Source organism: Mercenaria mercenaria, chromosome 5, assembly GCF_021730395.1.
Source record: "Mercenaria mercenaria strain notata chromosome 5, MADL_Memer_1, whole genome shotgun sequence".
NCBI lineage: Eukaryota > Metazoa > Mollusca > Bivalvia > Venerida > Veneridae > Mercenaria > Mercenaria mercenaria.
Window position 1 is genome coordinate 39,691,150 of NC_069365.1, and position 26,694 is coordinate 39,717,843.

At 35.3% G+C, this 26,694-nt stretch overlaps 1 protein-coding gene across 1 annotated transcript; it reads right to left on the reverse strand.

Moving 5' to 3' along the window:
* Positions 1-166: 166 nt before the first annotated feature.
* On the reverse strand, positions 167-26,694 carry LOC123556949 (dentin sialophosphoprotein-like). The gene is made up of 13 exons (XM_045348061.2): positions 26,579-26,694; positions 25,722-25,800; positions 23,091-24,969; positions 22,825-22,877; positions 22,235-22,292; positions 20,520-20,612; positions 19,390-19,463; positions 9,469-10,285; positions 9,025-9,109; positions 7,679-7,817; positions 5,877-5,973; positions 4,513-4,620; positions 167-1,296 (listed from the first exon to the last, which is right to left on the reverse strand). Exons 1-13 carry the CDS (start codon positions 26,672-26,674, stop codon positions 1,029-1,031), a joined length of 3,846 nt encoding a protein of 1,281 aa, XP_045203996.2. The 5' UTR covers positions 26,675-26,694; the 3' UTR covers positions 167-1,028.

The following is a 26,694-nucleotide window of genomic DNA, read 5'->3' on the forward strand; positions in this document are numbered from 1 at the left end:
TATAGGATATGTTACAACTGTGAGCAATCATCCAGACAAGATTAACACTCTGTATTACTGATCAGACTGTTCTGGCTGAGCAATCAATATACATCCCCCCTCCTCAAATGGGACATAAAGAGGAAAGCAGTTGATAGACTTGGTTTTACATTTAACTCATAAGTCATTTGCTATAATGTAATTTATTAGAATATAATTTCTATCTTAGACAATCGTCTGATTTCAGTAATCCACCAAAAGGCTAGAACACTACTGCAGATTGGTTAATACCAGTGATGGTTTTATTATTGCTAATATACAAGAATACTGTATTAGCGGAAAAGTAAGCGATGTGTAAATGTTTGAGAATGTCGTGAAATTCAATAAAACTGTGAAAATATCAGCCCGCTTAAATTTCCACGTCATCATAATAAACAATCTTAGCTCTGAAACAGTTTTTTGCAAATATTTCCGTTCAAAAAATGTGTGGAATTGGCAGTATCCAAAATATTTGTGAAATGTCATAAAAAACATTCATATTTTGCAAAGTTTTTAACAATGCGAAATAAGGATGCTGACCATGAAATTGATAAATAAAGCCTTTGTGAAATTTACTCAATCCACTGTATCTTGATCACTAACACATGCACAAATCTTTTAAAAAAAGTATTTTCAAAGGAAAAGCTGTTCAGAGTAAAAATGCTTCTCCTCATCTTCATTCCACTGGAATATCACAGCAACATTTACACACTAGGTTTGGTACCTATCATTGATATAAAGTCTCGATAAAACATCTAGGCTTTAGAAGAAAATTATTTCATTACTCAAACACACTTAAGAAATCAGGATAAAACTTTTGCTTTCTGTAATAATCTACAAAGTCTCTTCATATCTATGTTCTTGGTCTTGTTTCACTGTAAGTATTTTGGTTGTCCTGGCAACTGAAATGTCAAGGAGGAGGAGCTTAATAGTTGAGGTGGGTGTGGTTGGCACCAAGTTACAATTTCACGTAACGTAATCAAACCCTACATGAAAATGTACATTGCACATCAGGAGGTTATTTTACTCTCTGCAAACAGTTTACTGAGTTCCTTCATTACATCTCCGTGCTTCAAGCCCTGATTTTGTTTCTTCACAGTGTTATAATTATCTTTAACAAACAGCGCAAACTTATTGGGTGGTTTTGGTGTTGAAGAGGCGGAGCCTACAGCTGAGGTGGGAGTGGCTGGTACTGAGTTCTGAATTAATTCAAACTCTCCTCGACAATAGCCACAAACTTTCTTTTTCACGTCCAGTGACTTTGAATGACGACCAATACTGAAAGAGAACCAAACATATGCATTAATTACAAATTTAATGCTGTGTCTTTGTACAGACATACTATCTGATTTAAAATATTAATTCAGTAAATAAACAATCTAAATCATAGGTTTATGTACTGACTCTAAAACATAATGGTAAGTTTTATGCAAACTTTGCCATAAAAAGTTGTAAGTTCTTAAAATCAAACATGACCAAAATGTACAGAAATTATCTGTGTGTTATATCATGTGAAATTCTGTACCTGCTTTACAAGTAAAGTATCATCAATGAAATATATATTGCTCTCAGACAAATATAACTGTAGCAGCTTACATATCTTCATTAACAGTTTGAACAAATACATCTTATATTCGAGAAAACATGAAAGAAGCAAAATCCAGTATTACAAATGTTGAAACTGCATTATATATATATATATATGAGCAGTACTGCAGAATATAACATATACCACGACAGTATATTCATCAACCATTCAACCTTCAATTCTAAAAGTATTAATCCAGCATGATAAATATCTCTTAAAGCCCTGAACAGCGGCTATTAAAATTCTACTGTGTGTATGCAACCCATGATTACAATAAGTAACAGTTAACGGCCATGCGCCACACTTTAGCACGCAAAACCACAGGTATTTTATATAGAATTTTATATAAAATAGACTCTATTTTGACAGGTGTCACTGTTCATAATCAGAATTTTCATGCTTTTTCAGTGACAATTTAAGGTTATAAGGTAGGACTGGAGCAGGTCTTTAAAATATACATCATTCTGGAAATTTTTGCATGATTTATTCTTCGCTATTTTACTGTGTCAGGACTTACTTGCGAACCAAGAATCTAGTAATATATGTTTTGAAAATTTTATATATGCACATGTTTTGAAAACAGATCACATAACATATGCCAAAGCCAAACTTCTGTGAACATTTCCCTGTTTACAATATAGAGATATAAGATGCTCATTCTTTTAACCTTTAGCTTGCTAAATTTCTAAAATGGACTGGTCGATCATTCAGTTTAGGCAATACCATTAATTATTGGAAGGGGTGTTCACTGAAAATTTACTGACTGCATAGCGAACAGTGCAGACCATGATCTGCCTGCATGGATGTGCAGGCCGATCTTGGTCTGTACTGGTCGCATAGACAGAATCACTTGCCGCCAGCAGGCTAAAGGCTAAACATGAATAAGCTTTGACAAAGTGTGGACGAAAAGCATCACTCTATCTATACTGTACAATACAATATGAATTTTGACTACACTGTCAATTCCTTTTCATTCCATAGTAAGCTAAAACCAGAAAGACGGAAATTGATATATTTGAGAAACTAGAAATGTGTCACAGACACGGATGCCCCTGCAACATGAGAAAGGTTACAGGCATGGCACTGCTCACAAACTAAAAGAAGGACCCTTGGCCTTATTTATTTACAAAAAAAAATATTGTAGGAAAACCAGAAAACTTAGCATTCTGTATTAGAATTTGGTTACAAGAATTTTAGAGATTTAATGTTCTAGACTACAACTAGTTCAAATACAACAATGTAAAAACATACCGAATATCAACAAAGTTCAAGCAAGCACTGTGGCCGTGACCTTTGTGCTGGCAACACAAACTTGTTGCATGCAACACATTGTATATCTATGCTTATCATTTGTGCCAAATTATTTCAAAATCCAACTATGCATGTCAAAAGTATGAGCCTGACAAATATACCATTCATCCGAAAATTTACAAATTCAACCAAGTTCTATGACCTTGACCTTTGAGCAGCATGACATGTCATCAATCCATGCTGATCATTTGTGCCAAATTATTTCAAAATCTGACTATGCATGTCAAAGTTATGGGCCGGTCTCAAACACTAATCGTTACTATAAACAAAGCAAAAAAATTACTAAGTTCAACCAAGAACTCTGACCTTTACCTTTGAGGTGGCGAAACAATTGTTGCGCATGACACACCATCAATCTATGTTGTTCATTTGTGTTAAATCGGACAATGCATGTCAAATTTATGGACCAGACACGAAGACCACATTATCAGTATAAATGTAGTGAAAATTGGCTAAGTTCAACCAAGGACTGTGACCTTGACCTTTGAGCTAGTTAAATGGTTTTGCGCAAAACATTATCATCTATCCATGCTTATCATTTCTGTCAAATTATTCTGAAATCGGACCATGCATGTCAAAGTTATGGCCCGGACACGAACACCACCCTTTCCTGAACACACACACACACACAGACAGGGGAAACACTATATGCACCCCCTCTCCCCATTTTATGGTGGGGGCATAAAAAACGAGATACACTGTACTGAAATAGTATATTACGGAGATTAAATCTATATTTCAAATTTAAACAAGAGCTGTCACTATTGGTGACAATTGCCCACGAAGCATGCCCAAGAATGATACAGCTGTATGCATAAAAAATCACACATCATTTCGTGACCTTGACCTTGACCTAAGAGACCCAGGTCATAAGCGGGTCAAACAAGAAAAACCTTTGACTTCTCAGTGTGACCTTGACCTTGGAGCTAGGGGTCTGGGTCTTGTGCATGACACCGCATCTCATTATAGGGAACATTTATGCCAAGTAATTTCAAAATCCCTTCATCGATGGCAGAGTTGTGGACCGTACAAGCAACAGACCCTGTTAACCTTTAACCTCTAAGTGTGACCTTGACCTTAGAACTATTGGTCTGGATCTTGTGCAAGACACGTCGTCTCATTATGAGGAACATTTATGCCAAGTAATTTCAAAATCCCTTGATGAATGGCAGAGTTATGGACCTGACACGAAACAGACCCTGTTTACATTTGACTTCTAAGTGTGACCTTGACTTGGAGGTAGGGGTCTGGATCTTGCGCATGACACGTCGTCTCATTATGGTAAACATTTATGCCAAGTTATTTGAAAATCCCTTCATGGATGGCAGAGTTATGGACTGGACACGAAAGTGACCATGATAACCTTTGACCTCTAAGTGTGACCTTGACCTTGGAGCTACGGGTCTGGGTCTTGCGCATGACACGTCGTCTCATTATGGTGAACATTTATGCCAAGCAATTTCAAAATCCCTTGATGGATGAAAGAGTTACAGCCTGGACAAGAATTAACCGGACGCACTGACGCATGTACAGTGCAATTTTAATATGGCCACTTTTGGGGGCATAAAAATTAATCAACATGGGCCCTTTCTTACCTATAGCCACATTTTTTACATCTGTATGTAAACTTGGTATTAATGGAGTAACTGTGACACACACTGATTGCAGGTAACTCAGGGTGAACCCTGGTGGCATGTCGTGCCCTGAAAGATAGTAATGTATATTTAGTATAGCAACTACTCAACAAAAAAGTTAATTTAGCCACAAATCAGACTTCGTGCAAATTAATATCCAATCTAGAGCTTTTCATTGTATCAATAAAATACATGTACCTAAGGTTGCTAGTTAAACTTACTTCAGTTCTCTTAAAGAAACAGAAAACTTCCCAACATGATATAGGGATAACAGAAAAAAAGCTTGGAGACTAGTGCCTTTCTGGGAACAAAAGTACATGTAAAACCATCCAGACAGTTCAAAAACTTAAGGTGCATTTGTGACTTCAGTGATTTTGTATGTTTTCATGTTATAGCAGCTGCAGAATTCAATTTATTTATTTTGTTGGGTTTAACGTTGCACCGACACAATTAAAGGTCTTATTACATACTCGTTTCTATTCTCCGTTAAGTTACACTGGTACCGGAAACGTCAATATTTTTCCATACACCGACGCCTGAATTAGATCGGGTGCGTGACGTAATTCAGTGTGTATTGTTGCACTATTTATTTCTGTTAAGTTCAATTTTGTCAATCCTATTCAGGCTGTTGAACATATATATGGTATTTACATAATATTTATACGTGTAGATGAGTATGTAATAAAAAGGTTATTATCTTTGCATCGGGAAATATGCACTCGTTCTTCAGCGGAAGAATATTGCGCTCCTAAAGTCGCGCAATATTTCCGCTGAAGAACTCGTGCATATTTCCTGATACAAAGCTAATAACCTATAAATATGGCGACTTTCCAGCTTTGATGATGGAGGAAGACCCCAGGTCATCAATAGCGGGTACCTGTGTAGAACCACTGACCTTCCGTAAACCAGCTGGAGCAGAATTCAAGGGGACTCTTTGGTGCCTAAGCCATTAGGAAGGGCATCAACATATTCCAAGGAATTCTGCTAATACATAGTGGTAGACAGTTAACCTTTAATATCATTGCTCATGGGTTGTGTACCAATACTGATTTGTTCTCCAAATGTAACCAGCAACTTTCCCACATCAACCTAAGGTGAAGGTTGAAATGTTTTATGCATGTTGCCTTTTGTCATACTGTCACAGAAAATACACTAGTCATTCAGCGTGGGGCCTCTTCATTCATGAATCTGTTCTTTACAGGGATAACCAATCAAGTTTAAACAAGTAAACGAAATCCCTGCAATTTTTGTAGTTGGGGCAAAAGGCTATCAATTTCTAGCAATGTTGTCTATCTTTTTTTTTCCAGAAGGTCTTTTTGTCATACCAGTATTTCCAGAAGGAACCATGGCCACCATTGACACCATTCAGTAACCAGACGGCAGCATGACACATCTCATGTATCAATGTATCCCTCACTCTCTCTGAAATCAAGTAAAAGTATGATAAGGCTCATTACACACCTAACTTGAAACCATATAATTGTACTGTTTGAATGGATATAGTTGCTGGTGAAAACAAGGAGCTGCATTCAATAAACGCTTGATGCCCCCGGTGGCATCCTTGTCGATACAAAGGAAGTCCAAAACGAGATCAAGGTCAAGGTCAAACTGAGGTCAGGTGAAGTTTGAAGATGAGGAATGGTCACAGGTTACATCTGTATTAGTATCAATTCATTCTTGTAAGCGGTATTGATGCTAGACGAAACGGTCCCATTTGGTTAACCAAGAGATGGCCCATATAAAGCAACCTAAGTCCAAAATGAGGTCAAGGTCAAGGTCAAACTGAGGTCAGGTGATGTCTGAAGACAAGGAATGGTCACAGGTTACATCTGCATTAGTATCAAGTCATTCTAGTAAGGGGTATTGATGCTAGACGAAACGCTCCCATTTGGTTAACCTCGTACAGACGGACGGATGGAAGGACGAACGAATGAATGGACAGACGGACAGGGCAATCACTATATGTCTCCCGCATCAGTAGATGCCGAGGGCATAACAAGGAGCTGCGTTCAATAAACGCTTGATGCCCCCAGTGGCATCCTTGTCGATACAAAGCAACCAAAACGAGGTCAAGGTCAAACTGAGGTCAGGTGATGTTTGAAGATGAGGAATGGTCACAGGTTACATCTGTATTAGTATCAATTCATTCTTGTAAGCGGTTTGATGCTAGACGAAACGGTCCCATTTGGTTAACCAAGAGATGGCCCATTTAAAGCAACCTAAGTCCAAAATGAGGTCAAGGTCAAGGTCAAACTGAGGTCAGGTGATGTCTGAAGATGAGGAATGGTCACAGGTTACATCTGCATTAGTATAAAGTCATTCTTGTTAGGGGTATTGATGCTAGACGAAACGGTCCCATTTGGGTAACCTCGTACTGACGGATGAACGAACGAACGGAGGGACGGACGGACAGGACAATCACTATATGCCTCCTGCATCAGTAGATGCCGGGGGCATAAAAATAGCAAATTGCCATTTCTAGATGTTTCATGAGCAGAAATATTCCTGAACTGCTGAAAACTGAAGTGCAAAGGCTTAGTTTGTTTATTTTTACTTGACAATAATGACATGTCTTGGTGAACGTGGAAATCTATGCTGACTGATATCTAAATTCCCTAACATTTCTATGTGCGATGTTTTCCACTTATACAGTACATTTTGTATAATAAAGACAGGGATAAATACTATTCAACTGTTTGGGTTTTTTGTTGGATTTTAAGTCTTGTCAACACAATGTCATCATATGTGTTTCCAACTTAAATGGTGAGGAAAGACATCAGGCAGCACTTCTGGATATCATTCCAGCAATGGTAGAAACAAACTTCCTATATGCTGCCTAGATGGCTTTCTCACATGATAACATGAGCAGGACTGTAACCTACAGAGGTGAGGGGCAGATTCTATGTAAAAGACAAAGACTACTTTGCCACAAAGGTCAATAATTACTGTTCCTGGATATCTGTTGACTACTGTATTTTTGAAGAAATAAGGCTTTTGAAATAAAAACTGATAACACCTTTGGATGGGGTCAACAATGACCTGAAACAATTCAAATAATCAAAATCATGCAACTAGTACAGGTTTTCACCAATACCCTTTGAAATAACATAGGACACTATTTTCATACCTGTGTTATCACAGACTTTGACCGAGAGCTCTATTCTGGTGGAGCGATCTCGGTCATCTTTGGAATTTTTTTTGTATGCACAGTAACCAGCTGTGCGAAGCAGACGCTTGTTCCAAATCACAGGCAAATCTGACGGCAGCTAAAATACAATTGTATTCAAATGATAACGCAAATCTGTTTTTACAAACACGATTTAGTCAACAGAGACTGTCAAATGATTCAAAGATAAAAACATAACTGAATCTTGTAATTACAATAGCGTATTTTCATGTTATGATTATAAAGCTTTACGTTCTTCCTATTATGTCTTGCTATAAAGTCAGTCAATTTTGTTTTAAAGAATTCATGGTATCCATAAAATTTCTATTTTGTTGCGAAATGAAGTCATGGATTTTAAATTTCAAGGAGAACATATACCAAAATATCATTTCTTTGATGACATATTTTTGTTGATGTGCACAGACTTACCAATAAATATAACTGAATATACCTGTATTTTTGAAAAACTTTGAGAACAAATGCATTAGTAATGAATAGGAAAACTAATCTCTTCTACAAATCATTATTCTCAAAATAAAAAGAAATGTCTGTACAATGAAGCTCATCTGATTTTTTTGTTTCTGTATAATAGAAATATTGTCCTACCAATGATTTTCTAAGTCCAAAAGGGGCCATAATTCTTGCAAAAAGCAGGACTAAGTTTCTTGCTGTACAGACTCAGCTTTTGATGGTGAACAAGTGTTGCAAGTTTTAAAGCAACAGCTTTGATAGTTTAGGAGAAAAGCTGACCTTAACACAAAACTTAACAAAGAAATCTGATTTTCTAAGTCCAAATGGGGCCATAGTTCTTGCAAAAAGGAGGATGAAGTTACATTTCTTATTGTACAGAGTCAATTATTGATAGTGAACAAGTGTGGCAAGTTTTAAAGCAATAGCTTTGATAGTTTAGGAGAAAAGTTGACTTTCACATAAAACTTAACCAAGAAATCTGATATTTTCTAAGTCCAAATGGGGCCATAATTCTTGCAAAAAGCAGGATGGAGTTATATTTCTTACTGTATATAGTCAGCTATTGATGGTGAACAAGTGTTGCAAGTTTTAAAGCAACATCTTTGATAGTTTAGGAGAAAAGCTGATCTAAACATAAAAATCAACCAGGCAACGCCAAATGCCGACGCCGATCAAGTGATGACAATAACTCATCATTTTCCCCCAAAAAAATCAGATGAGCTAAAAACAGGCAAAACCTGACAATTTGTGTTTTAGGACCTGATGCATAGTAATAAGAATTCGCAACTGGCATTATTTATGGATTTTTGTGAAAATAATACCACCATGAATACTACCTTGTTTTCAAATATGGTCTTGTTGTAGAGTCTAAAGAGATATGTTGATAGTTCTTCCTTGCACTTTTTGAAGTTATTAACAAACCTGAAATATATTGTACGTATACACAATCATCATTCTACATATTAAATATCAAAATCAGATTTTCGAACTGATGTATGTGCTATCAATAGGTAGCATACCCATTATAACCCTAAATTACAGCTTTTTCTCACAAGATATCACATTAAAAAGTTTTCTCCAAACTGAATATAGAATAGGTATAAAGACAGCTGACTCAATGTATCGCCTACATAAAAATGTTTATATTCTTAATGCAAAAGCTTATATTTAAATTTTTTGTTTTTGTCTTTACAGACACTCAAGTTTTCAAAAAAAACTTATTAAAAAGACGTTTTCGTATGTACAGGTAGACAAAGCTTGAGTTATAAAATCATTAATACCTTCTAGCCTCAGGATGTCGTCTGCTATCATCTGTGGTGTTAGACAAAGATTTTAGGAAAGTGCAAGTTGGAAAGGACTTGGCTGACATTGGAGTGGTCAAATTTTTCAATGAAAGGGGTGTTGTCCTTGGAGTGGTCACATTTTTCAATGACAAGGGTGTTGATGGTGTTTTGTTATTGGCTGATGAATCAGAAATCGAGATAATAAAATCAGACGAATCATCAGCATCACTATCAGTGCCTGAGAGTGAAATGTACACAGGTTTTGATATAGATTTTGGTGTTTTTGGTTCCCTTCCTTTCCCAGCAGTTGGAGTTCTTAACACATTCTCCTTATTTTCTTCAAGAACATTTTTCTTTTTCCTAAGAGGGTTGGGAGTTTTAAACAAAGGCTCTTCATCATTCACTAATCCTGACATACCATTTGAAGAATCCATTTTTCCAGTATCTTTACTAGTACCATTTGTCTTGTTCAAAGATTGAACTGTGTCCCTCACATCATTGCCATCACCAACAACTCTCCTCTTTCTATCACCAAGAATGTCAGTTTTCAAACTTTCCACATTAAAAATTTCAGTATCAGATTCTGAGTCTGACGACAGATCTATATCTACTCTGTTTTTCATTTTTTTTAAAGTTTTGGTTATTTTCTGGCCTTTGGATTTAATATCCTCCTTTGACTTCTTCAACAGTTTGTTACTTTTGGCATCAATCTTCTCTTCACTATCAGAAGAAAAGGACCAGGATTTATTTGCCTGTTTCTTTGCTTTAGCAGTTTTCTTTTTCTTATGTTTAGTCACACTGGGTGGGTAAATTTCTGAAAATCATGAATAGAAACTGATATAAAACTTGAAACGTTTGAAAAATAAGCATGTCTCCAATTAAAGTTTCATTTAAAGGTAAAGATGAAGTCATAATTATAATATGAGCCGTGCCATGAGAAAATCAACATAGTGGCTTTGCGACCAGCATGGATCCAGACCAGCCTGCGCATCCGCGCAGTCTGGTCAGGATCCATGCTGTTCGCTAATAGTTTCTCCAATTCCAGTAGGCTTTAAAAGCAAACAGCATGGAGCCTGACCAGACTGCGCGGATGCGCAGGCTGGTCTGGATCCATGCTGGTCGCAAACCCACTATGTTGGTTTTCTCATGGCGCGGCTCATATAATATCCGACTATACCACAAAGGGGTATGTAGAAGACCAGCAGTCTTAAGGGAAAAGATAAAATATTGATAATGGACTATGCATGCGGAACAATCTGCCTATACTAATAGCTCACACTGAATCTGGTGAGCTAAAAGGATCAGAGGAAATCATCCACTGAAATAAAGGAAACAAGTGAATGAAGTATTGCCATGCAATACAAAGTTCCCTACTGGAAGGCACCTAATTTTCTCCACTGCAGTATAACATAATGCACTTATATCTGTCAATGATGTATAAACAATATTGTACTATATATATATACCGGTATGTCATAACAAAACACTTGAATTAAATTTTGCATATATAAAAACCTACAGTTGTTTTCATATGGATTTTTTTTGGCCAATTATGAACAAGTTATCATATAAGTTATTTATAGTAACAAAGAAGGGAAATAAATCCTTAAAAAAAAAATAAATCTAAGTTAAGTCCACATAAAACTCTTTAACAGGTAGAGATAGGTCAAAATACACCTAAAAATTTGATGTAACATGCATGTTGTACCACAAAAAAGTGGTCTCGATTTTTCCCTATGGCCAGTAATAAAAAAGTAACAATATAATCTATTTATAGTAATAACAAAGGAACGTAATTCTAAAAACAAGGGTGCCTCATATTTGTGCCAAGTTACATCAAAATCCCTCCAAGAATGAAGAAGAAATGCTCCGGACAAAGTCATTTTTAAATTCAACCTTTGACCTCTAAGTATGACCTTGACCTTAGACCTAGTTCTTGCGCATGACAATCTGTCTTATGGTGGTGAACATTTGTGCCAAGTTATATCAAAATCCCTCCCTGCATGAAGAAGAAATGCTCCTGACAAAGTCATTTTTGTATCTGACCTTTGGCCTCTAAGTGTGACCTTGACCTTAGATCTTGGGCCTGCGTTTTGTGCAAAACAATCAGTCTCATGCAGGGGAATATTTGTGCAAAGTAATACTGTAATCCCTTGATGGATGACAGAGTTCTGGACCAGACAGGAAAAAAAATCTATTAACATTTGACCTCCAATTGTGACCTTGACCTTTGAGCCAGGGATCCGGGTTTTGAGCACGACATGTTGTCTCATCATGGGAAACATTTGTGCCAAGTAATATTAAAATCCCTTCATGGATGGCAGAGTTATGGAACGGACAGGAAAAAAGCCCTGTTGACCTTTGACCCCCAATTGTGATCTTGACCTTGAGCCAGGGGTCCAGGTTTTGCGCATGACAGGTTGCCTCATCATCGAGAACATTTGTGCAAACTGATATTAAAATCCCTTAGTTTGCATGGGTGTGCAGCCTGATCAAGATCTACACTGGTCACAAAGGCAATCGTGTCCAGCAGAATAAGGGTTAACATTCTGGCTCTTTGTAATCTGACCTATAGTATGAAATAAGTCAAATTATGTCTCAACACTGATGTTGAAACACTCCAAATTAACAACAAATGAGTTGAGTGACAACCTATTTGTTTACCTTTATATATAGTGTTTTGATTAATGTTGATGAAGAAAGCAGCCAAATTTATATCAAATGCTTAAAAAATTTGCCATGAGTTTTTAAATTCCATTGAAGTTATTTATATCATTATCTGAACAAACTAACTACTTTTGTTTGTAAGAATTATACATTTACATATAAAATGACAGATCATTCAATTTGCTTTCACATTTTTTCAAATCTTTATTACCTCCCTTTAATTGTCTTTTTTATGGTTAATAGTCATCTAAAAATGATCTGTCAAATAAAATGACATACAAGTTCTGACTTCCCAATGTCTTTACAAAAAATTACCTGCTGTCCAACTAAACAATGTACATTAAATACAAAACAAAAAAACCTTTTTTTAGAAAAATGGGGTTTAATATATTTAATCATGTTGATAAAATTATAAATGAGACATTCATCTTTAAAGACTTACGCTGTTACCAATCCCAATTAAAGTCGCAAAAGGGGCATAATTTTGAAAATATGCCAAGTAGAGTTATAGAACCTGTACACTGCATGTCAGATCATGATAGTGAACAAGTGTTAGGAGTTCCATTTCATTCCCATTAGTGGGTACTGAGATACTTACATACAAAAACTGCTATGTCGAAAAAGGGGCATGATTTTGTAAATCTGCAAAGTAGAGCTATGGAACCTGTGCAGTGCATGTCAGACCATCACAGTAAACAAGTGTGTGAAGTTTCAATTCATTCCCATAAGTGGGTACTGAGCTACCAGCTTACATATAAAACCCTTACCGAATGGTAAAAAAAGGGGCACAATTTTTTTTTTTTAAAGCAAAACATAGTTATGGAACCTGTGCAATTAAGTCAGTTTATCACAGTGAATAAGTCGAGGGCTCAGGGCGAAACTATTGTAACTTACATTCTTGAAATTGTTCAGGAGAAGGAAAAAACTGTTTCTTTTTTTTAAAAATTCATAAAATTGGATAAGATTTAAGTATACTCTGTAAAAATGTTATTCATTTAGCTATTGAGAGCTGAAACCATGATAATATTGTTAATTTTTGATAAATTTGGAATAATGTCACTTACAATACTTTCACGCTGAAAATCCAATATGAATGCCTACAAAATTTAGCGTGAAACTATGGTAACTGACTTTTTTTCTAACAAATACAAAATATGATATTGTTATCCATCTCAGTGTCTGAAGTTAAAAACCAAAATACTTTTAATGAGTAAAAACAAATTTCAAGGCAAGTCACTTACAATAGTTTTGCGCTGAAAATCCAACAATGAGAACCATAAATCTCAGCGCGAAACTATTGTATCTGAACGTTTTTGTCTGACAATTTCATCCTAGTTTTGAACCTTCAATTACTTTCATACTGCTTTAGTTAAAAAAAATGTAATGATTTTGAAGGGGTCAAAACCAAGTATCTGTTTTCAGTAGTATGCTAAATTAAGCTATTTCCATTCTACTATTTTATGTAGAATTTATACGTTTGCTTCACACATTATGAACAGACAATCAAACTAAAAGTAGGTATCTCGCATGTGTTCAAAGTTTGTTGTGATACAACATTTGTATACAAATGGTATTTCAATATTGTAATAGAATATATATACATGAAAATAAAAATAAAATATTTTGTTGACCATGATGATAATACACAATCTTTTGAATAACACTGTAAAAGCAAGAATAAGAGCTATCAAATACACCAAAGTGGGGAATTTTCCAACAAATTCTAATAACAGCTAGCTAGCAGGAGATTCAAGGGTGTAAATTAAAATGACAAAAGATGCATACTAAGCACAGGGTTCTGTCTCATTTTGTTGTTCGCTGCTAAGCATTACAAAACTTGTGAAGTAACATTACTTGAATCAACTAAGAACAAAGCTCAACTACAATAGTTTAATAATAGTTTAGCTTCCAGTTTACTTAATAAAAAAAAAGAATCAATATACAATGTACCTCAGCTAAGCTATTTTTCTCTCAAGTCTTAAAAATATTCCCAGAAGATCACGGGAAAGTATAAAATAAAATTCCTTTGCTGCGACAGTTTTTTAAGAGACACAAGAGCTGTCACAGGAGTGACAAATAATACACCCACAATACGGCCTTGTCACAGAAGTATGGCAAATTTTAAGTTGGAAAGGGACCATAACTGCGTCAAAAAATAGGCGGTTTGTAGTCGAAGTCAAACCTGTATTTCATGAGATAAAACCTGTGTACCAAGATTTATTTATATAATAATAAATCGATCAAGCCTTTCATGAGTTATTGCCCAGAAACTATGAAAACAGACAGACCGATAAGCTTATTCCTATAATACCTCCCACTTTGTGTCAATTCGCCGTAAAACCCAACTCACTCACTCACTATATACCATCCCCCACCTAACTTTGTTTGTGTGGGTATAAAAATGTGTATAAGCAAACATCATGATTTTGAGTATTCCTTTTAAAATTTAAAATAAATTGCAGAGCATTAGATTTTAATGCCTCCCTTCGAAGAAGAAGGGGTATATTGTTTTGCAGATGTCGGTCGGTCTGTCTGTGTCATTTCTCAACTGGTTAAGCACTGGGTACATCTGAAGTACACGGAGAACGGCTTAGCAAACTGACATTGTGGACAGACCCTTTAAACTTATGCTCTTTATTGTTTGATGAAATTTCAACAAATGAAGTCCATTCCAATGGACCTTTTGTTTACTTGTGTCAAATTCAAAATTGTTCTGTTTATCTGCCAAAAAAGTCATTTAAGAGACTAACCATTTGAACTTTTGTAGGGGTGGGGGCTGAGATTTTACTCTGAGTCAAAATTTTATTTTCTTCACTTTCTATTAAAGTCAGAATTTTTTTTTCAGAACTTGAAGGTCAAAATATTTTTTTTTAGAGTACCGGTAAACCAGAGGTTTTTTGTTCAAAATAGTTTTTGTTATTAAAAAAAAAAACAAAAAAAGAACAACAACACACACATGATAAAGAAATATATTCTGTTCTGTATTGAATAATTTTCTTTAGAAGGTACACATGAAATAGCTTAAAATACAAATCCCTTTGATTTTCATAATTATTTAATTCTTATACTTCTATACGCAAAATGGTTAAACAAGGTGATCGGTAACACTGACAGATGTTCCATGAAATTACAGTAACAAAAGGGGCTTTACAGACACGGAGGTTGTGTTAAGGAAAAATGTGGTCAGGAAGAGTTGTGGTACTTTAATATTACACTCCCTAGCCTGGGAAGCCGTTGATAATATTTTTGCTTTGTCAGAATAAATCATACCTAATATCTATGCATTAAAGATCCCGATTAATTTGCCTTCCTAAACCTTCGTAAGTACATGATTCCGATCTGTCTCTTCCGTGAGAATTCTGTTTCTATTTTTGTATTGCTTTCAGAAGTTATCGTTCTTTATCATACACCAGCATAATATCTCGAGTGTAATATAGGTGGTGCTGCGGTCAAAAAACAGGCTTCCCCAGGCTGTCAATTTGCAGGTAGAAACAAGGAGCTGTGTTCAATAAACGCTTGATGCCCCCCCCCCCCCCCCCGGGGGCAGCCCTGTTGATAGATTTTGCACCAAATTGAGGTCAGGGTCAAGGTCAAACTGAGGTCAGGTGATGTTTGAAGATGAGGAATGGTCACAGTTTACATCTGTATTAGTATCAATTCATTCTTGTAAGCAGTATTGATGCTAGATGGAACGGTCTAACTTGGTTGACCAAGAGATAGCCCATATAAAGCAACCTAAGTACAAAATGAGGTCAAGGTCAAACTGAGGTCAGGTGATGTCTGAAGATGATGAATGGTCACAGGTTACATCTCCATAACTATCAAGTCATTCTAGATAGGGGTACTGATGCTAGACGAAACGGTCCCATTTGGTTAACCTCATACGGATAAACGGACGGACAGGACAATCACTATATGCCTCCCGCATCAGTAGATGCCGGGGGGGGGGGGGGCATAAAAAATTGTCAGACTGGATTCCCAGGCTATGCACTCCCCTCCCTCTCTCGGGTCTCTATTAATATGGAAAGTATCAGGGGAAATATTTGAACTGTACAAGTAGCTCTGGAGCACTGATATATATTTGGAGAAATTAATAATATTCTAGTTTGGAATTATCACGCCCAGGCCTTTGTACTTAATAGGTCATTCTGCTAATAGCTACCTGTACCTGTTTTAGCCTATATTTTTTAATGATTCCTTTTAGGTTAAACAAAGGTCAAAATCATTTTAGAATTTATTCAAGGTACAAGCAGTCTTGTTACTAGTGTAAAACAAGAGCTGTCCGTAAGACAGCCAATACTCGACTATTTAATTATTGTCCCAGAAGCAGGAAAATGTTACCCTAAATGTTAAAATATCTATAGAATTTTAATCCCGTATCTGCATTAGTTTTGGAGATAGTAACTTGCATGCAAAACTTTAACCAGAAGGTTTATATTCAAAAGGGGACATAATTTGACCAAAATGCATGTCAGACTTATGGGACTTGATGCAATCAACTAGTTTTATAACCCCAAAGGCACATGACTGTGAAGTTTCAATTTGATATCTGTATTTTTTCTGCAGTGAAGTTGGTAATTGATCTAGATAAATTAAAAATAAGTTTCTAATAAGTATACTAGTGTGTATCATTTTTATCAAAGTTGGGGTAGGGGTGCCTGGGTGGGGAGATCGTGGAAGGAGGCCCCAGCCTGCAAAACTTTGGTATTTAAACCCAAAGTCCTGCAGTTTTAACAGAAAATTATTTCTGTCATCAATAATTTTGCACTTTTTTACCAGAAGACTAGTTCTATTTTAAGTGATTTTTTTTATCATAAAGAGTTAAAAAATCATAAGTATTTTTATTTCAGTTTTTTAGTTTGTCTGACTTTAAATAAAAATCTAGAAGATACTGTCGTCACTTGATCGTCAGTGTCTGTGTCGGCGTTGGTTTAAATTTTGTTTAGGTTCACATTTTCTAAAACATTGTAAAAGCTACAGCTTTGAAACTTTGCACACTTTTATACCATCATTAGATGACTATGCAGGCAAAGAAATAATCTGGTATGCATTTTTTTGTCGGAATTATGGTCTTTTTTGTACTTAGAAAATTTTAGTTTCTTGGATAAAATTTTGGTTATGTCCACCTTTTCTCAGAAACTATAAAAGCTACATCTTTGATACTTTTCATACTTGTTTATCATCATTAGGAGACTATGTAGGCCAAGACCAATAACTCTGATACATGTATGCATTTTGATAGAAATATTGTCTTTTCTGTACTTAGAAAATTTGAGTTTATTGGTTAAAGCTTTGAAACTTTACACAACTGTTTATCATCATTAAGGGACTATGTAGGCCAAGACCCATAACTGTGATATGCATTTTGTTAGAATTATGGCCCTTTTTGTACTTAGAAAATTTGAGTTTATTGGTTTAGCTTTTTTGTTTAGGTCAACTTTTCTAAAATCTATAAGCGGTACAGCTTTGAAACTTAGATGACAATGTAGGTATTCAAGAACCATAACTCTAACTTAGATTTTATTAGAATTATGGCCCTTTTTGTACTTAGAAAATTTTAACAAAACTCTTTTCTTAAATATTGTCCAGCACTTGCATTCAAGCGATGGCACCCATAGGCAGTACTCTTGTTTAGTCTAATAGTACCTTTTTGAGAAGTATTTTCTATAAAATTGTCATCTCACTTTTTAAAAGTGTTGCAACCTTTATAGTGTGATGGTTGTATTGGGTTCTCTCCCAGACAGACAATTTTGAAATTTGTGCATGCCAAATCCTGAATTCTAATTATGGCAGTATGTTACTTTAGGTGAATTATGTCCAATTATCCTTGAAAAAAATATACTTTTGTGTAGTATCATTGGTGTTTGTTTCAAAAGTTAAATGCAGAATTCTGGTGAGCTTTTAAGATACAATTATCTGTATATTCTTATAAATAAGAAGGAAAGGTAGGTATAATAGTACTAAATAGGTAATCAAACAGCACTTCCAGGCTATTGACATATAATGGCAAAAAGAAAAAAAAATCCTCATTTTATTCCTATTCATGTTTTATGTAGCCAACTCCCGTGGACTTATCCTTGACATTCTTGTAGCATTTTCAAGGATATTTTTTGCATTTACAGAAACCTAAACAAACCTTATAACTTATGTGTTCATACCCACATTTTAGCTGTCAGTTTAGAAGAGATAGTGTTGACCTGTAAGACAAAAAATCTCCCCTGGAAGATCTATACCTGGCACCTTCTTTTCTTGGTGTTTCTGTGATTTATAGGTCAGCTTGTAATTCTTTTTTAAAAAGGGCCTGTCCATGTGCTACAGTTCTCAGAAGATTGCTAATTGTATAAAGAATATTATTGCAAATAAATAAATAAATAAAAAAAAAAGTTCAGTTCCTTTGAAGTCAGATTTTCTTTTCTTCATGCTGAAGCCAGAATTTTTTTTTTTCAGCAAATCCAAAACCAATTTTTTTTCTCTTTCAAAAATTCCAACCCCCAAACAGTCAGTCCCGACACACAATATGCAATCTTCAAACCAAAAATACCAACAATGATACAAATGGAACCTCTAAAAACATGACATTTTAAAGCAAAATGAATTTTGCTAGGTATTGTAACTGACTCAACAAGATTTTTTTCCAGCGCGAAACTATTGTAACTACACTTTTTCCTTTTTTCTCTCTTGTCAGGTGAAGAAGCTATTTCTATACCAGTGTACTATATAACAGACCTTGAAATGAATGACAAAAGTACATTAATTTTTATATGGATACAGTTACAATACTTTTATACCAATGTAAAATTTAAAAATCTTTGTGCGAAACTATTGTAAGTGCACTAGTACACTTACAATAGTTTCGCACTGAAAGTATAAACAAATTGCACATACAATAAAATGACAAATATCATTTTTCTCCTTTTTTTGTTGGAACTGAACTCCAATATTTTTTCACATATTGGGGGATATAAAAAGATCTATAAATCTGCAAAAAGATCATTTTAGGCCAGAATGTCACTTACAATAGTTTCGCGCTGAGCCCACGAAGTGTGTGAAGTTTCAATCCATTCCCACAAGTGGTTACTGAGATACCAGCTTACATAAAAAATCTTAACCAAAATCGTAGGGGCAGAAATAAAGAAGATCAAGTAAGATTAAGAACCATGCCAAAACACATTAACCTTGAAGCAGCACCAGCACAGGATGAGTACAATAGCTGTTTGTTCTATTTGAGTTCAACTAACATAGTGAACTTACTTGATGAGAAGTCATCACTATCATCATCATCATCAATAGTTGCTGCAACATGTAACCCTGACAACTGGTCCTTCCTGCAAAACGTAAATACTTAAGTATTGGTAATTACCAGCAGAAAGTCGCAATGTGAGAGGCAATGCTGAGGATGATAGCTTTGCAATGCTTCGAACTGCCCTTGAAGTATGTTACATGCATCTATACTTCATGATTGAAATTTGGTGGTTTCTTTCCAGATCTCATTGACATTTTACACACAAGAAGAAAAATACTCAAAAGCACATTGTTAAACGTTTCAAATGGTATTGTTTACATAATTATGTAGATCTAAAACTTTTGGTTGAAATATGTAAAAAAAAAAAAAGTGCGTATTTCAACCAATACTCTTAGCAGATCTTACAAAACAATATACTCCTAAAGCCGTTACCTTCTGGATTGTAGCAAATTGATAAAACAAGGAATCGGTAAAACCGCATGATGCTCCCCGATGCAAGTGCTTGTCCCAATATGGGTAAAACCAAAAAAAAAGGCTTCTATCATTTTGTGAAGTTTCAATCAAATGCCATTAATACTTTCCAAGTAATGCTCCGGACAAGCCTTATTTTGTATAATAAAAGGAGATAATTCAAAAACTAGGTAAGGTAGAGTTATTTTTCTTTGACAATGCACTTTGCTTTAATGGCCTCTATGATTATGTGAAGTTTCAATCAAATGCCATTAATACTTTTCAAGTTATACTCCAGACAAAAGTTTGACGGACGGGCAGGACGGACAAAGCGGCAAATATATGCTCTCTCTTTGGGGAGCATAAAAATACTATTATTATCATTATCATAACAATTTGATTTTCCCCCTTTTAGTTGTACAATGTGCTTTTCTCGTGAAAGGCCATGCAACCATTCATCTAAAACTGAAAACATTTGACAGAAACTATGCATATAGCTTACAGCAACTTTTCCCATTTTCTGTACCACTACGCTTCATACATACTGGATTCTTGCTACTATTCAACTTTATGGTTACGATCAGAATCTACCAATCAACTGCTGGAATTTAGTGACTGGTGCTCAGATTAAAGTTTTTAAACCTAAATTCATACAATATTTACGCGTGAGCCAGGAATGATAACTAACCCCTTTTCTAGTTCCAATGTTTCTCTCAAATAGAATCCACTGTCCTCTGACTCACTGGTTATATCATCATCTTCTACAATGAAATCATTCATACTGAAATGGAAAATAGCAACAATTTACAGCTTAAGTCGATATGATTTATATTCTGAGACAATGATACAAGGGTTCTTGAGAATGGGCAATGCTTTGTCTCTTTTGAGTATAGTGTTGTTTTCCCAACAGAATTTCAGTACGTAATGGCGGACCGTTCACCTAACCAGAGTTCCTGGATTCTGTACTTGTACAAACCAGTTGCCAACTTCTGAGTATGAATCAGAGGTAATGACCGAAAGATTTCATACAAAATGTTTTTCAACAAATGATGACAAAGAACATATGCCTCACCTTTGATCAAACTCATGACCCCCACTATCTGTAGATGCACCCATTCCCTTAGTATGACGCTATGCAGGCTGGTGCATTGTATGTCTAATTCTTATAGTAACAGGATATTTCAACACTGTTACAAAATTATTGCAATATCCTAACAAGTATGCCTATGGGCAGAATGTCGAGCCCACCAGCTGTCTAAGTGTGACCTTGACCTTAGACCTAGGGACTTGGTTTTTGCGCATGACACTCCATCTCATAATGGTGAACATTCATACCAAGTTACATCAAAATCCCACCATGCATCAAGAAGAAATGCTCCGTACAAACTTCAATTTGACCTCCAACTGTGACCTTGACCTTTGAGATAGGAACATGGGGTTTGTGCATGACAGGTAAACATTAATGCCAAATATAAACAAGATTGGTCCATGCATGTCAAAGTTATGGTCTGGACAAAATCGGACGGACGGACGCACACCAACTTTCCAAAAGTGACGACTAAGTCGAGGTCACCGTAAGTGGGCTGGGCAAAAATGATTTCCAAGTACCTAAGTTGAACAAGAGAACATTTAACTGTTGTGCAACTTCATGAATCTATGATGTATCATTTCCTTCATCTAAGCAGTCTTTTTATTTTTGTTCAATGCAGTGCACCAGTATAACACTACGACCAGATCCATTTTGAATTTTATAAATAATAAAGCAGTCTGCAGTCAATCTTGCTTAGCTGTAAACAGACATGCATGTATTTTAATCCTTTAGCCTGTGATTCTGCCTTTGCGATCAATGCAGTTTAAGATCAGCCTGTACATCTATGCAGGCTGATCCTGGTCTGCACAGTACACTATTCAGTCAGTACATTTTCAGTGAAAACCTCTTCAAATAATAAATGGTACTGCCCAAATTCAATGATATACCAGTCCAGTTTAGAAATTTGGCAGGGTAATGGTTAAAACATATTCAAGTATACTACACTCAGACTTGCTCAAGAGACCACGTCTATTACAACACATTTTTATTTCCTTTTTTTTTAATGCTACAGAATAAATTATGTTATGTTGAAAGACCATTTGTATTAAGAGACTGCTTTTTGCTTTTTCACAAGGTGGTTGCTTAACCTTTAGCCTGCTAAATTTCTAAAATGGACTGGTCCATCAGTACTACTTATTATTTGAAGGGGTGTTGATTGAAACTTTACTGACTGAACAGCGAACAGTACAGACCATGATCACAGATGTGCAGGTTGATCTTGGTCTGCACTGGTCGCAAAGGCAAAACCACTTGCCACCAGCAGAGTAATGGTTAATGTAAATTTAACTGCATATCCTTAATGCTACATGTACCTCATTGGACTTGATGAATCAGACTTTTTCTGTTCTGGCTTCTTCAGTTTCTGGAAAACTAAATAAAAACACAAAAATGGTAAACAACCTGAAAAACACATTCAAGTATTGATTTGATGTACAACAAAAATTTAATTTAGAATAGAACATTAATTTAGGATTTTAATTTGGAAGTACAGTAACTATACTGGTATTTCACATACATATTTGTCGGATATCTCACCAGTCAAAGAGAAAATGTGCTCACTTCATTTGTGTTTAAAACTTTTTTCCTCATTATCTCAACTGCACAATGGACAGTTTACCTAACCAGTGCAAGAGCACTTGCTTTATCTCCACACTGTATCTACTGATAACTTCCCCACATAAATCAGAGGTGGACTTATAACTTCAAATATTTTAGTTCCTTTCTTATCATCACAGATATCATTCAGCTTGTTTGATGATAAGCCATACAACCTCTAGAACTGTAGGCTTGATTTATCCCTAGTGAACTTACTGCACAAAAAAAAATAAGAAAAACATTAAAGAGTTTACTGCAGCAGACAGCTGAAAAAGGTTATAATTATGAAATACAGCTAAAAGCATACATGCTTCAAGGTCACCATCACTACTGGAATCACTGCTGAATCTTCTACTGGACCTGAAATAACAATACATTCGATTATTCGCACGTACCTGGGTGCCCTAAGTCAATTATAAGTCATCCACTATGATATTACTTTATATCATTTAATAGTGAATTTAGAATTGCAGTATTGCTGCCAGCCATTCTTAGTATGACTAGCATTACTTCCATCAAGATTCATGCTTATTAAAATTAATCATGGAAAAATAAATTACTCGGAACACTCACCTCCAGCTCTGGTCTGCGACATCTACTTTCTTCTGCTTCTTGTTCCTAGACTTCTCAGCAAGCTTCGCAAAACTTGCACTAATAGCATCTGAGCTATCACTACTGTCACTAGTTCTTGCAGAGATATCCTCCCTACTTCTTTCACTGGTATCAGATTCATCTGATATGTCTTCCATCATTTTCTTCTTCCTAATAAAATCTGCCTCATTTTTATTGACACTTTCATCATTGCCAGAACATTCATTTTGTTCCTTTTCTTTTAGTTCATCCTCACTGCTTCCAGCTTCAACATTACTTTGATCTGATTCTTTCTGTTCTTCATCAGCAGAAGCTCTCTCTACCTTATAAAGCTCTTCAGTTTGTGTGCCGGCATCATTTACCTCATATATACTTTCTTCAGCTTCTGACTTTGTTTCAGATTCAGTACTATTAATTTCACCATCAGTGATTTCTTCATGCACATTTTCCACACCATTATTTGTTTCTTGTAAATCTTCATTAACCCCAACCAATGGTACATATGCTTCAAAATGATTATGACCAGAATCTGTGATGTTTGTTTCTTGATCATATACAGCAGTGTTGTTATCCAAACCAGAAGTATTATTAAAAACATCTGTTTTTGAAAAAGACTTGCTTTCATGACCAACTGTTTCTTTAGAATAGTCATGAACATGTGTACTTATAGTTGTGAATGCAAGCTTATCTTCAATAACTGTAATGTTAGTATATAGAGATACGCCTAACTGTTCTTTTTCTGAATTTGACAATTCTAAAGCATCCGATACTTGTTGAAGAGAACAACTTTCTGCAATAGCATGACTATCTTGCACAGTGTCTTCATTATACATATCATCAGTTGTTCTATACCTGTTGTAAAAATCAAGAAGTTTTCCTTGGGTGTCCAAAATGGTTTCTTCTTTATATGCTCTATGCACTTTCTTATCTGATTCGCCAGTTTGTTCTAAACTATCAATGTCAGCAATAACAACTTCATCTGTCTGAGTGGCAGTGTCCATTACTTCCACCTCTTCTTCAGATTCACTCTTGTCCGAATGAATCGGGCTCCTTATTTTACATATATGATTGTCATTTTTCTTTTCTTCCCTGAGGTTATCTGGCTTTTTTCTCATTTCTTTGATGGGAGCTCTGTCACCAGATTTTCCGTTAGAGTGATTTGACTGTGATGAATTCATTGTATCATCAACGATTTCTGTTGCAGTTACATAATTAGTTTCATCACATACCGATGCTTCATGGTCCATCATTTCATCTGCCAGCTTTTCTCTTCTAAATGTGTTAGTATTTTCAACCACTTTGCAATCTTCTGCAGAACTGTCCAAATCTTCAATAATTCTTTTGTAAGTAATACTGCTTCGTCTATGTATTCTGGTAGATTCAACTAGTGGTTCACCAAGATTGTCAAGATCTAGTGTACAAGAAGCAAGAGAAACTCTGTTCTTAACAACAGTATCATTATAGTCTATATCAGATTCTCTCTTTGGTTTTACATCTAAAATTGGTTCGAACTTTGGACATGACATATTTTCTGGTACATATATACCTTCAACTGCATCTACAAAGCTTTCTTTAATACATGCATTAGAGTTATTATTAGCAATTCCAGTATGTGCCAGATCATCATCGGAGTCACTACACACTTGAAGGACAGCCTTTCCATTGCCTGTTTTGACCTTTTGTTTAGGTATGTCTGTGAAACTTGAATCACTGTCAGAGGACAGCAACACTTTAAAACTTTGGGCTTTAGTTTGTAGCAATGTCTGTTTGGCAAGAGTTCCTGATTTGTCTGACTGCTTAGAAGCATCCCCTGTAACTTGTGTCTTCTTCTTTTTCAGTTTCAGTTTGTCTGTCTTCTTTCCTAAATAAGAAAACAAGTAATCGTTTTACCGGTATACAGTCTCAAAACGTATTTCATAATACTGATTAACATGGAGCACACTTTATAACCAGGGGTTTTTTTTGTAAGTGGGTAAAGGGCTTGGGCCTGTTACTCACATGTAAAAACAAGCTCAGTATTTTAGTACAGGAAAATAAAAATCCCACTGTAAAATCAATTTTAGGGGAAAACAAAATGATCTGAAGGGCCCTATAAACCACTCCAACTTTAGGAGAAAACAAATCCTGATCCCTATAAAATTCATTTTTGTAATATTGGTTTCAAAGTCTGATCTACAAGTATAAGATAGTACTGGTTACAAATGAAAATCTGTCTGAAAGTTTACAAATGTAAAACAGTCAAAAATAAAGCAAAGATCTTACTTACTTACAGCGATACATTGAGGATATTTGTTTGTTTCAGTGTAAGACTGAAATATCTTTCACAAGTGAACACCAGATGCAATATTTTCATGAGTGGCATAGCCTCGAGTGAAAATTTAAGATATGGTGTTCATAGTAAAAGATATTTTGATCTTACATGTGAAACACACAAATTTTCTTTTTATTTCATATTCTGACTAAATTTATTCATTTTATAGTTTCACTTTACCACTGGAAAACATAATTGATTTTTTTTTCACTGTGAGAACCCCGATAAATTTCGCTCTAATTTTTCGGTAATTCACTGAAAAACATAATAAATAGTTTCAATGACAAAGAAAATTCTCTTACCATTTGATTTGGAATCATCAATCACTGTGTCAACATTTCCTTCCTTCACTTTTGTTTTCTTCTTTGCACTCAGTGTCACCTGCAAAATCAGAACCTGCCAGTTGAATGTCAACTTGACAAGATAGCAACATAATATAAAATTGATTTTGGTCACAAAAACAATGCAATATGATTGCAAAGGACACCAGTTAAAAATCATTTCCTTTGAAAAAACAGTCCGGGAGTGAGTGTTCATTCAAAGTTTATGTATCAGGTATTTGACACAGTTTTGCAATTCATTTGCTGGTTTATTTTTGGAGCCTAAAGTGGGTCAGTTAAAGAAAAGTAAAATGACAACTCTATGTTTTGTATTCTCATTGTGACAGACTAATAAAAGATTGATGGGGTTCTATACCAATTGCTCTGTAAAGACATTTATGCACCTGTATTTCTAGTACTATCTCTCATTTCAATATATATCAGACTTTATTGAAAACTGTAGTAAATTTCTCTAATTTCTCTGTCTTTTCTGTTCCACTGATTGTGAATCTGAAGTCTGATGAAAGTAAACAAATTATAAACCAATTTCTTTCATGTCTTTCAGTTTTAAAGTAATCATAGAATTCATTCTGAATCAGTTTCCATGTCCATCAAACTTTTATAAGCCTTAAATACCTTTCAGGCCGAAAAATAACAAAAGCTTTATTTCATCTTTTCCTTTTTTTCTGATTTAGCTCATGGAGAAAATGCTTATGATAAGAAGTAAATATCCATATAAATCGATTTTCAACTGAACGAAATTTAACAAATATTACCAAATATCCTTGCATTTAACAAGACAGTGTAGTTAAGAACCTAGTCTAACAATATGTCCTTACTGCATTTTTGGCCTCATCCGAATTATTATGCTTGAACCAGCCTAATTTCTCTCCCATCTTTTGAAACATTTCATTCACATCAGTTCTCTCAGCCATTTTATTCAACTATTACTGGA